The sequence below is a fragment of the Melanotaenia boesemani genome, chromosome 9, assembly GCF_017639745.1.
Source record: "Melanotaenia boesemani isolate fMelBoe1 chromosome 9, fMelBoe1.pri, whole genome shotgun sequence".
Classification (NCBI taxonomy): Eukaryota; Metazoa; Chordata; class Actinopteri; order Atheriniformes; family Melanotaeniidae; genus Melanotaenia; species Melanotaenia boesemani.
Window position 1 is genome coordinate 30379540 of NC_055690.1, and position 13180 is coordinate 30392719.

The window sequence follows — 13180 nt, forward strand, 5'->3', positions numbered from 1 at the left end:
GTTAAGAATGGAATTGTACTGGTGGGTCAGTGGGTTAACAATGATGGACGACTTCTCATGTACACTGAGTTCCTGTCGCTTTATAACTTTACGGTCAGCCCAAAGAATTCTGCTTTGTACTAAATGCCATACCTTCAGGTACATTAATGTTATTTAAAAAACACAGGTAACTTCCCATTAACTTCAGTCTTTCTCTCTCTGATTCAACTGACTCGCCAGTGGTGAAAATCTGTTTTTTACAGCAACCAGGTAACAGCTGATGAAGTTCGAACTGAACACAACCACCCCTAGCACCGGTAGCCACAAGCCGAAGTTCCAGACCGATGTCGGATTCGAAGCGGGGGCAACAGCAGAAAATACTGTACTTCCGGAAACCAGGACTTCCGGTGCTCTTACATTTTGGCGTACCCTGTCAGAATAGCATACCGGAAGTATAACATTATCGCTTTGCTAGGCTAGTTTATCAAAACAATATACCTGCTATTACTATGTAATATAACTACTACTTAGTCTACACTTAACATTAGACAGTATACTAAATCTATGGGTTCATGTTCGGAGCCAGCGGGTATTTTATAGCGGTTTTCTGTGCTACGCATGCGCATTAACCAATAATGTTATTCTGATGGGCATGTCAAATTTTCAAAGCACCGGACTACTGCCTTCTCCTGGTACAACAATACGCAAACAACGACTCATACAGAAACATACCAGGTAGTTTACTATGAAACACTTTCACTCGTGTTTTTTCTATTTCAGGTTTTAAATGTTTTTGTTTTGTTTTTAACGAAGAAGTTTGTGTTCGCTTGCTCCGCATAATTGCTAACCTGACCTGAAAACATGATGCTAATATGAGTTAACTCAGATTAAGTAAATTAATACATTTAAGTCTGTGTAAGGAGTGTGTCGAAGCAGGGGCTGAATGCGAGACACACTGTGGTTTTATGTGGAGAATGAAGCTGTTGAGTTAGCTGTGTTAGCCGTTCATATTGTGACTGCGTACATGTGTTCCTGTCAGGTGTGGAGATGATGGAGGAGACTGAGGAGCAGTCACACCCCCATCAGTTTGAGGATAGTTTGAAGGAGGAACCACGCGACGGAGACACCTTCAGGTTGGATGTTACCCTATAGCCCCCACTTATCAAGAAACACATCATTTACACACAAGACGTTGATAAACCAGATGACATCTCTTGAAGGTAAACCTGGTCTGCAAAGATCCGGTTTCAGACACCCCAGGGCGCCATCAGATGTACTTTACTCACATCCTGATGGGTTAGAGCTGTTTTGGTGACATTAAGACGAACCACTGGATGAATGCAGGCAGAATGTTATGGCAGATCAGTATACCTGAATCACACGCAGCAAGTGCTGTATTGTGAGGTTTAAGGGTCAGGATCTCTTGTCTCTGTATTTTCTTTTGTGAAAATTTAAAAGCCTCTTATGTTTCTCATTTGTATCAAGGTTTGGCTTAGCTTGGCTTGTATGAAAATGTGTAAGCCACAAATATCTCATCACATGCTTGATGTTATGTTGTTTTTCTTGTTACCCATTTAGTAGTGGGTGAACAGGAAAGATGGTGCTCTTTAGTATTTTGTTTTCTCTTTTGCCTCTTTTGTCACTTTTCCAGCTGCTGAATCATTCTCTTATTTCATCAAATCAAAGGTTTGCAGTAAATACTTTGTATGGTGCCTGGTACTCCACGACTTCTCTGAAAAGCCTGATTGTGTGTGTTATTTAAAGTTGAACAATCTCCAGCACTGAATACAGTGCAGCGTTTACCGGTCTACAAATCTGACTGCATTCTGGGAGGTGGATTAAGTTACCCAACAACACACACAAAAGCGGATTTGTAGTTAAAAAACGTGTACTGTAATGTACTGCCCTCCAACCTGAGGAGAGAAAGTTTGTCAATATTTCTACTAAGCCTATTGTTGAGACATTTTACAATGAGATTATACATAGTTTTTATTACACTAAACCACTTAGACTAGTTCTGTAATCACTCTGTCCAACTGTGGAGCACCCAAATCCTCCAGCCTGGACTTTCCTCATTTCACTCTGTGGTGTATTTCTGCTGCGTCTAGGATTTTTGCTCCCCTGTTTCCTTTTAAAATTAATTTAATTTTATTTATTTGATGCAATTTTGGTGCAGACTTTTTCATTCTTGAAGAAGTACTGAATTCCGTTTAGTATATTAAGTCAGAATGGATGAAATCAGGCGGCTGTTAGGCACCATTGGGCGGGTTCGCAGCGACACCCTTTCCTCAGACGCCACACAGTCCACCGGGGGAAAACTGGCTCTGCGCCATCGGATCAGCCAGCTCATGACCTGCGTAGACGACTTGGACCCCGAAAACAAGCTACACGATAAAATGGTGAAGACTTTGGACAGCGCCTTTCTCGTCTGTGCCAAAAGAGCCAACAAACCAAAAAAGGACAGCTTCAGGTGGAGGATGATGCAGCTTCTTGCTGGAATTTTCTGCTTAATCTGTAGTTTTGTCCTCTACAGTCATGTTCCTCTGTCTTCTTCATGGATTTTTCTCCTCTGGGTTCAGTGACCTGCCTTATCAAAGACTCTCTTTATTCTTGCCAACTGAAAACTTCCAGTAGAGATGATTCCTTGTAATCTTTGATTCAGTTGGAGGTCAGAGTGACTGGTCTCTTTATGTGTTGATGTGTTAACTGTAGCAGCCTGACCTGCACATGGCAGTGTTACACAGCTTATATTGTCAAAGCTTTAACGCCCTAGCATGATGTGCTGATCTGTAGTTGTTGGATGAAAGCGCGCCTCTGACAGTAAAGTTTTAAGTAAAAAAAAACAAAACAGATTCCTTAGGAAAGTGTTGTAGCTGAATGTTTTTCACTCATCAGATGATCAGAAAGGTTTAAAAAGTGGATGTTTTTCACAGGGTTCACGTGGTGACGTGGAACGTGGCCACGATTGATCCTCCAGACGATGTGACCTCGCTTCTTCACCTCAACTCACCAAAAAGCGCAGACCTCTACGTCATTGGGTAAAAGTGATTTCTGGCATCAGTAATTTGTTGATATCGGTGGATATTCGGCCGAATGATCAAATCTATGCATGTGTGTGTTTAGTTTGCAGGAAGTGTACTCAGGGCCAGTGAGATTTGTGTCAGACATGATATTTGAGGACTCATGGACTGGGTTGTTTACCTCCAGCTTAACACCACTGCAGTATGTCAAGGTACAGATTATGTGACACACACACACACACTGCAGCTAGTAGTCTGTCAGAGTGTAAAAACAAAGAATCCTGCTCTCAGATCACAAAAAGATGCAGCTGATTGAAGACTGAAACAACCTCCACTGCAGCCACTTTCAGAGCAGATCAACCATTCACTTGTCATGTGTGTGTCTGTTCGTGCTTTGTTAAGCGTGTGTGTGTTTCAGGTGTCGTCCATGAGAATGCAGGGTCTGCTGCTGCTTTTCTTCTCCAAACTGGAGCACATCCCTTTCATCAGAGACATCCAGGCGACGTACACACGAACAGGCATCTGTGGTTACTGGGTGAGCAATAAACACACACACCCACACACACACACACCCACTGTGTGTTTATGTTTATAAGGACAAGTTAAATTATTCTTAAATAATTTATTTTATGCAGTTATTCTTATTAATTAGATGAGTTTTTTTTACTCTTAATTAAGAACATGTTTTATTTTTAAGAACAAGATTGTCTTTTATGTTTTGTTTAAAATTATTTAAAAAGAATTTATTATGAGAATCAGAAATCAAAATCCATCCCATTACCATCAGCGATCACGCACCAGTATCGTTCACTCTGAGAAATAAGAGCAATAAACCAGCAACTAGAAATTGAAGATCCTGAGTTTATCAGCTACTTTAAAAGAGAATGGTCCTCATATCTAGAAAACTTACCAGAAACGTCAGTAAGTGTTCTTTAGAAAGCAGGAAAAGCAGTAATGAGAGGGAAAATAATTTCCTTCTCTTCCCTTAAGTAAAACAAGGAAACTTTGAGAATTTCAGTTAGAATTAAATCCCTATAGGACGCTTACCATGTCTCCCCAGAAGAACACACTCTCAATGATAAAAGGAAATCTAAACTTGAACTTAATGAAATAATAGATTAAAAAAACACAATTCTTGGTGCAAAGACTTCTCTTGGAGAACTTTGAACAGGGAAATAAATCTGGAAGGTTCCTGGCTAATCAGTTAAAAACAAACAAGGAGAAATCAACCATCTCCTCTGTCAAAGATCCAGAAGGAAACATCAGCCACGACCCTGACAAGATAAATAACACTTTCAAAGAATTCTATAAAACATTATATACATCACAACTAACTACAATGGATGACAATATTGATAAATTTCTTAGTAATATCAATCTTCCAAAATTAAAACATGAAAATAATCTTTCAGTCGGCGAACTCCAAGAAGCTCTCCAGCATATGCCCAACAATAAAGCTCCAGGTCCAGATGGTTACCCAGCAGAATTCTACAAAGAATTCTGGACAATGCTGGCACCCACTTTCTACAATATGATATTAGAAATAAAGGAAAAACAAAAATTACATCCAAATATGAACCTAGCTAATATTACTCTACTATTAAAACCAGGTAAAGACCCAACACTTCCATCTCAAAATAATCAGCAAAGCTTTGGCCAGAAGGATTAAAAAAAAAAACCTCTAATTACACATCCTGACCAAACAGGCTTTATTAAAGGTAGACATTCCTCCACTAATATGCACGGATTAATTAACATAATAGATTATTCTACTCTACATAATCTGGAATCTACAGTAATTTCTTTAGATGCAGAAAAAGCATTTGACCGAGTAAACTGTAGATTTTTATTTGCAACATTAAACAAATTTAGGTTTGGGTCATCTTTCATAGACTGGATAAAAATATTATATAACAACCCAAATGCATGTATGAAGACCAATGATCAAACTTTTCCAAGCTTCTGTTTGCAGAGAGGAACCAGGCAGGGCTGCCCGCTTTCTCCTTCACTTTTTGCTATTTCAAATGAACCCTTAGCTGCTGCCATAAGACAAAATAAAGAGATTAAAGGAATCCATTAAAAAAAACCTACAACATTAGTCTGTATGCTGATGATGTATTACTTTTCCTCCACAACTCACCGACATCTCTCCCTCAGACAATCACACTCATTGACACATTCACTGATTGCAAGTGAAAATTTCTCCAACAGTCTGCACTTGTTTTTCTCAAACAATTAATTAATCATAACATGTTGGCATGAGGCAATAAAAGCATCTTATTCTCATAAAATCAAGGGCAATAAAGAGACGTCCTGGTCAGGCTATGTGCATTAGTATATTATGCTATATAAGTATATTATTTTCTTGTTTTGTTTTGTTTTTTATTTTTGTATTTGTACATTTAGATTGAAGCTTTGTTTCCAATTTAAAATTAACTAGTACATTTCACATATTTGGTCATTGGTGTTGTGTCCTGCATTAAATGTAATAATCAATTATTTTAATACCATAAGTTGTGACTGTGTCTTGTTCTAAATTAATCTTGAAAATAATAGTGTTATTTAAGAAGTTTGACTTTTTAAAATTATTTATTATATTTAACTATTTTACTAACTTTTAACAGTCAATAAATTTTTTCTTAATTTTTTATCATCTAATTATTTTATTCATTTATGTTTCACTTAACAAGGATTTTATTATATAAGAACAAATCTTACAAAGTTGTATTTAATCATTGATTTAATTTAGTTATTCAATTATAAATTTATTTTCAAATGATCTATTTATTTAAATTTTATTTAACTATTTTTTTTTTTTATTTGATTATTTGATGTAATTATTTTCTAAATTGTCCAGTTACATATTTTCAGTTATTTTTTTAAATATATTTTAAACTATTATTTAAACATTTTATCAATCTTGTAGACCAGAGGGCTTCAGACTGACTTCAGACTCACTGTTTCTGATCTCTTCCTGTTTGGTTGTCAGGGTAACAAAGGTGCTGTGTCCATCCGGCTGTCTTTTTATGGTCACATGCTCTGTTTCCTCAACTGCCACTTAGCTGCTCACATGAAATATGCTTCTGAGAGAGTGGATGAGTTTGAGTACATCATGGACAGACAGACGTTTGACTGTAGGAAGGCTCCGAGAATAACTGACCACAGGTGAGAAATATACCTGAACAACATCGGCTGCACATTTATTCTCCTGAATTCTTAAAATGAAGATTTCTGTGGTTGTGCCTAGGTTGGTGTTCTGGTTTGGAGATTTGAACTTCCGGATCCAGGACCATGGTATGCACTTTGTTCGCTCCTGTATCAACAATCAAACCTACAACCTGCTGTGGAGCAGCGACCAGGTTCGATCCTCTTTTACTTCCCTGAGTCCTGCACCGATCAACCTGGATGAGTGAGTTTAGAATAAAATGTGTGTTTTCAGCTGATCATGATGAAGAAGAAAGAACCGTTGCTGCAGGATTTTGAGGAAGGGGCCCTGGATTTTCAGCCCACATATAAGTTTGACTTGAACTCTGATAATTACGACAGCAGGTAAGAATTTCCAAGTATCACACAGGACATTGTGGTCGTTTCAAATCCAGTTTTTCTCTCTGTGTGCCCTTCACTTTCACCTCTGTTTAACTTCACAGACTCTACAGGACATGGTTTGGCTTTAAGTAAGAGTTCAGAATAATTACCTCTTAATAACATATTCGTCCATATTTACTTTTTCTAACTTTAGTATGTGCATACAAACTACTTTTAACCTGCTGGTTAAAATAGTTTCTGCTTCTTTTGCAGCATTTTTAAGACTTAGTTGTGAACGTAACATTAATCTGTTACGGTGAGGAACAATGCTGAGTTTGTCTTTGCAAAGAAAGACTGAAACACTTGTTAATGTGTCAGATTATTAACTCACATTACTGCTGCTGTTAAAGGTGCCCCTTGGATGTTTGCACCACTGCTGCCATTTAAGTTTTTATTATTATTCTTTGTTTATTTAGTTTAGCTGCTCACTCACAGTTTGTGGGATTCATGCAGAAAGATAAAAGCTGATTTATAAGGTTTTTCAAATGAATACACGGAAACAGTTTGATTTTTCATGAAGAAAATAAATGATTGTATACCAAGGAAGTGTATTTGTTACATACACACAAAAACCAGAACACCACAGGGTACCTTCTGACCAGCAGAGTCTGTTCACTCGCATTTAACCTTCACTGTTAATACCATTTCTCTTGGATTGTTTATACAGTATAAATGTCAGAAATGTGGACGTGTAACTCTGCAGGTCGCTCAGCAGCAGCTGCATAATGACTAACATGTTGTAATCATACAGCATGCATGTTAGTCATGATGGATCATTTCATGTCTGTGTTCTTTATGACACTGAAGCTCACCAACAGGCAGTGATGCTTATGATGGGGATCGCTTGCAGGCAGTTTCAGTGAATTACTGCAAAGACAATAGTGACTTTTAATGTCAGGCTTTTTAATCCATCTGTGTTTCCGAACCGGACTGGTTCAGGACTTTCATTTTCAAGAGGCACAAAAAGATTTTATTAAACACCGATGAAGCAAAAAGGTTTTAACCTCTTTTTGAGGAGAGAATCCTGTACAGGAAGCAGCGTGAAATTCATGCAGTACAGAAGATGTTTGCACATGCTAGGAAGCAGCACTGTTAACATGTAGCATAGCAACATTTCGGGGAGCTAAAAGACTCTACCAAGCATTGCCGTCCAAACCAAACAGTTCAAACCCCAAGCAATTATATGGGAGTGTAAGAGAAACATGAGAACTGCACTGTCCGCTTTAGAACTTCTACTAATTTCTTTTCTTCAAGTAAACCACACAAACAAGGAGTCGTATGAAACCAGAGACTCTGCTGCTTACAAAGCTGTTTATCTCATCACTGTGGGACAGAAACTCTGGGAGCTAGCTGCCTAATTCATAAGTCACATCTTACTTTTGCTGTTTTGTAGTCAAAAGTTTTATTCCAGCTCCAAAAAACAAATAAACTTTGTTCTGCTATGACTGCTTTTATTTAAAATAAACCATGAAGGTCCTGCTAGTTTCCATGGAGATGGAGGAGGTTTTATAGTGAAGTATTCACTCCTTCTATCATAGACTATCTTTAATTCTTTCTGGATCCTCATGGTGTTTCGGATATTTTCCTGCGTAACACTTCTAATAAAACACCTGGAAAACTGCTCAGCTTCTCTCTTTTACTTCTACTGTAGCACAGTTCCTCAACAGACATTACTTTACTGGAAAGTAATGTGGTTTTCTTTTAGGAGGAGATATTCTACTGTGTTCCAGGTGAATCATTCTGATGCAGTGACACATTTCTTAGTTCTGATACTACGTCATTAATCCCACATCTCAGCTTTCTGAAGAGACCAAGATTAAACATATGGCCCTTGCAGTTGTGAAAATATATTTAATTTGGATGTCATTTCAGACAGGAAGGAGAAAAGATAGGCTGTGTGATCAAAAGGTTAAATTCTGAAATTTTTTTCATGGGTGCAGAAGTGGTAGTTTTAGTGGAAGCGGTGTATTGTCAAAGCGATAAACTAAATCCACAAAAAAAAGGCACTTTTTTCTTTATATGTGAAGATTATAATATTTTTCAAGCCTTATATTAGAAGATGGATGCAGGATGACCCATTTATATATCTCACAATGAACCACTTGATCATCACATCTGGCATTCTGGTCCACACTCCTTACTCAGAGGAAACTCATTCCAGCCTTGAATAGTACTCATATCGTTACTCGGTAACAACAAGTACTTTAATGTAAGTTCTCGGTTTGAAAAAAATGTGGTATTGGTGCATCTCTAACAATAAAAAGCATACACACAACAGCAGTACTCAGGCTGAGGTGTTTAAACCAGAACTAAGGGCCATCATGTGCTCCATCGTTTTCACTCTGTAGCTTATTCCTTCATCCACTTCAGAGTTATTCTTTAAATGCTTTTCTCCTCTAATGTTGCTGTGTAGACTCGATGCTTGCAGCTTTTTATTTTTAACCATTTCAAGTCCACGAGCCTGGTGTGAGTTTTAGAAACAGAGCAGCTGCAGACTTCTCCTCATCCCAGTGTTTGTTTGTACCTGCAGGACTTTGAGCTCCACTGCTGTCACACAATTGATTGATGAGATAATTGAATCTATTTCAAACTTTATAACACTTTGACTATTTAAAAGAAGCTGAACCAACCTGTCTACATTATTTTGAAGTGTGATACAGGTCACTGTAACTAAATGTATCCTCTGTGCAGCTGACAGAAAAAAAATATTTTAATTGTTAACTGTTTTGCATGAGAATATTCTACATGTCTGTGTATCAGTACTGTTTTTAAGGATACACAAGGTTATTGTCTCATCATTATATAGTCTAACATTTTTCATCTGTAACCATGTGATCAGTAGTAAGAAGCGAAAGCCCGCCTGGACAGACAGGATTCTGTGGCGGATGCGACCCAAAGCCCCGCCCCCTGATGAGCAAGATGGAAATGACAGCACTTTGTATGGAGAGAAGATCAAGCAGCTTGATAAGGAAGACGAGTACCCTCTGAAGGTCAGGCAGGACCTGTACACCAGCATCATGGAGTACAGCATCAGCGACCACAAACCCGTCATCGGCATCTTCACACTTGAGGTGAGAAACTAAAACCCAGTTTGTAGATGCAGAAAAGTCTCTGTTCAAACATTGTCAAGTCATTTCTGACAGTCAGGATCTTTTATTGGTGTAGTTTTTAGGATTTGTAAAAAAAATCATTTAAAAATGGGGAAAAAATTCTTTTTAACTTTTTACATAAAAACAAACAATAGTTGGAAAAAAAAAATTAAAAATTTTAATCTATCCAATCAATGATAAAAGTTGTGCTCACATCAGGTTATGGGAGCAGCAGCTTAGCAGAGTGAAGTCAGACTTTCCTTTCTCTGGCCACTTCTTCCTGGGAATCCTAAGATATTCCCAGGCCAGCGAGACATGTGTTTTGGGTCCTCCCTGTTGATTTTGCCTGGAAAACCTCCCATGGAGGCATCCTGGAGGGATCCTAACCAGATTCCCGAGCCACCTCATCTGGCTCCTTTTCATGAGGAGGAACAGGAGCTCTAATCAGAGCCTCTCCATATCTCTAAGGGAGAGCCCAGGCAACCTACAGAGAAAACTCATTCCAGCCTCTTGTATCCATGATCTTGTTCTTTTGGTCACTACCCACAGCTGGTGACCATAGGTGAGGGTAGGAACATAGATCGACTGGTAAATTGAGGGCTTTGACGGTGTAGAACCTGAATCCCCGATCCACCTGTCAATCTCCTGTTCCATTCATCCCACACTCATGAACCTGACTTGAGATACTTAAACTCTGCTTAGGGCAGGATCTCATTCCTGGCCTGGATGAGGACACTCCATCCTTATACAGCTGAGTGATATTTAGCTAGAACCTCTCAACACCCAGGACCAGTTTGGGCTCTTCCCCCGCCAGAGAAATGACATCCCCGTCCCCAGAACTAGCTTCTGCAGCAGAGGATTAGACTGCTAAAGCCACCACCTTTAGCCACCAGTCAGCTCCCATTGCACCAAACCTCCTTGACTCCTCCTTTGAGTGGTGAGCCATGAGAACTAGGACCCACTTTACCTCTTCAGGCTGTGCCTGGAAGGACCCCCTGGGTGCAGGCCTGGCCACAAGGTGCCCACAAGAGGGGGTTACTGCATCAGGGCGAGTGAAGTTCAGTGTTTTTGTTCATCATAGGAGTGTTTTTGTCTGGACCCTCACGTAGGACCTGTTACCAGGAACCTAAAGACAGCTGAGCCCCTATGATTATTGGGACATGAAAACCCCTCCAGCCTGATAAGAGCAGTTTGAGGAGAGACAAAAGTCTTTTCTGTTTGTTTTGTTAATTTAACCTCTTAAAGCAACTCGGCGTTTTCAACCTGCTCAGTGTTTTAACTGAGAACGGTTAAGTGTGACATTTCCTCTTTTAAGGTGGCTGAAACACGATGCGTCATTTCTTCCATGGATTTCTTCATCACATGGTTGTGTTTCATCTTCCAGTGGAAGAACAGAAATATATATATATATATATATATATATATATATATATATATATATATATGAAGTTTGACCAGCTGTTCTGACAGGTCACAGTAACTCAGGTAATCAAGCTGACTTTGCTGTCCTTCCAGCTGAGGAAGATGTACGACACTCCTCTGGTACGTCTGCAGGCAGAGGGCGACTGGAGCGCAGACATTGACTCGTTGGTTGTGTACAGCCCTCTGCAGCCGTTCCCCGCCAGTACATGGGACTGGATCGGGCTCTACAAGGTGGGCTGTTTACCCTTAGCTGTTGAAGTTAGCCGCTCCAGTCGGAGACTCATCGTTTGTGTGGATTTTAGGTTGGATTCAGCAGCTTGTCGGACTACATCACCTACACGTGGGTCAAAGACGACGAGGTGGCCTTCAACGAGGAAGTGATGCAGGTATTGGCTTAGTGAGGCGAGTTCTGTTTGAACTGATTAGCTGAAGCTGCAGATTATTTATACAAACCTGTTTTTGTAGGTGTTTGTGAGTAAAGAGGAAATCCCTGTGAGGGGAGGAGAGTGTGTCCTGTGCTACTACTGCAGCACTCTGCAGTGCATCATTGGAATCAGTGAACCGTTCAAGGTCAGTTGCAGTAAAAATATGTCAAATCTTCAATCTGATTTTCTAAAAAACAAGTTTCTTCCTTTCTTTCAGGTCCTCGAGTCCAGAGTAGCCATTGAGGAAGGCTTGCTGCCTGACAAAACTGTTGGACTTGACAAAAACCACAGCGAATGAAGAGTTTTGAACCTCATGGCTTTTTGTTCTTAACCTGCAACTGAAAGAGAAGATTAGGAAGCTCTTTTCTTGTGGTCACTCATCCTACTGACCTCCAGTCTGCTGGTGTTCTTCATTTATTTTCTACTGTAGTTGGTCTCCAGGGTGACTGACTAAACACTGTGCTGTTTGTGAAATAGAAATAGTGTGCTTGGTTGATGATGAACAGCTCATATATGATAATGATAATGATAGAGAGAAGGATGTTGTATGACCTGCGGAAGCCTGCTGCTTATGATCTTTTTAGACTGGCTTAGTCAGCTTTCACAGGTAGGAAAAGGAAAAGGGAATTACAAAATTCACAAAGCTCATCGGCCAGTTTGTTTAAATCAATGATGCCAGTCCATGTTTTTCCTCCACGAATCGAAGCCGATGTGATGCTGAAGCAGGAAGTTTCACACAAGGTGGAGCCCAGAGCTCTGCAGGTGGAGGTGATGGAGGATTAATCAGGACAGGCCCAGTTTTTGGAGAATAAAGAAAGTTTTTATGTTGCATTTTGTGTTTGATGCTCCTGCAGAAACTTTGGCTCATGACTTGATTTTACAGCAAACATGATGAATGTTTTCCTCTTTTGCTGGCAGTTCTGGTAAGAACTGATTTCCTCTGAGCTTTGTTACGGTGCGTTTTACGCTGTTAAATGTTTTGTTTGAAGCTTCTGTGGAAACAAGCTACTGTAGAACCGGTTTGGACTTTCTCCTCGCAGCGTTTTAATCAACTTCACTCGTTCCTGGAGAACTTGAAAACAGATGTTTATATAACTTGAAGCTTTTTTTGTGGCTAATTTTCAGTTTTCTGATTCTTTTGCTTACTGAAACCTCAGAGTTTAAAACAAAAAAAGTCATATGAATCATTCCCTTTTAAAAGTTGATTGGGGCATCACTTAAAGGATATTGCACTGTTTATTGTTTATGCTTAAATATTTATAGATTGTTATTGTTAGTGTTTACTGAGAAAAAAATATAAATATTTAGTCTTTAATGACCCACATGGATTCAGCAAGTGCCTTTAAAGTGATTGTGGCTGCATTTGAAGATGCTGCTTCTCTAAATGATTTGAAATCTTTGAGCTCCATCTGAATGTTACTAGAATCACTTATTTTATTATCATATTAATCTCAATTTCCCCTTTTTATTGTACTATTTAGTATGAAAATATACTGTAACATAATGACACCATCTTATAAGTTTGCAATCTAAATATTAAACAGGTCTCACATCATTTTCGTGTGTTTTATTGATCCAGATTAGATTCTTCTGGGTGCAAATGCACAAGACTTTGAGTAATATTTATCTGTGTTTCAATCACACTTCTGTTTCCATCACA

The 13180-nt window shown here is 39.0% G+C and overlaps 1 protein-coding gene across 3 annotated transcripts; it reads left to right on the forward strand.

The window, feature by feature from the left end:
* The first annotated feature begins 420 nt into the window (after positions 1-420).
* On the forward strand, positions 421-13075 carry inpp5ka (inositol polyphosphate-5-phosphatase Ka). Of its 3 annotated transcripts, XM_041994451.1 has the most exons (15): positions 421-714; positions 1019-1112; positions 2913-3017; positions 3103-3211; positions 3418-3534; positions 5989-6164; positions 6247-6358; positions 6439-6548; positions 6647-6673; positions 9424-9655; positions 11189-11227; positions 11285-11326; positions 11398-11481; positions 11561-11665; positions 11738-13075. In XM_041994451.1, the coding sequence occupies exons 2-15, from the start codon at positions 1027-1029 to the stop codon at positions 11816-11818; spliced, it is 1425 nt and encodes a 474-aa protein (XP_041850385.1). In that variant the 5' UTR covers positions 421-714; positions 1019-1026; the 3' UTR covers positions 11819-13075. The 3 variants fall into 3 exon arrangements, with proteins under 3 accessions (XP_041850385.1, XP_041850383.1, XP_041850384.1); XM_041994449.1 differs by having other exon boundaries at positions 423-714; positions 11189-11326; XM_041994450.1 differs by lacking the exon at positions 6647-6673 and having other exon boundaries at positions 424-714; positions 11189-11326.
* The last annotated feature ends 105 nt before the right edge of the window (positions 13076-13180 follow it).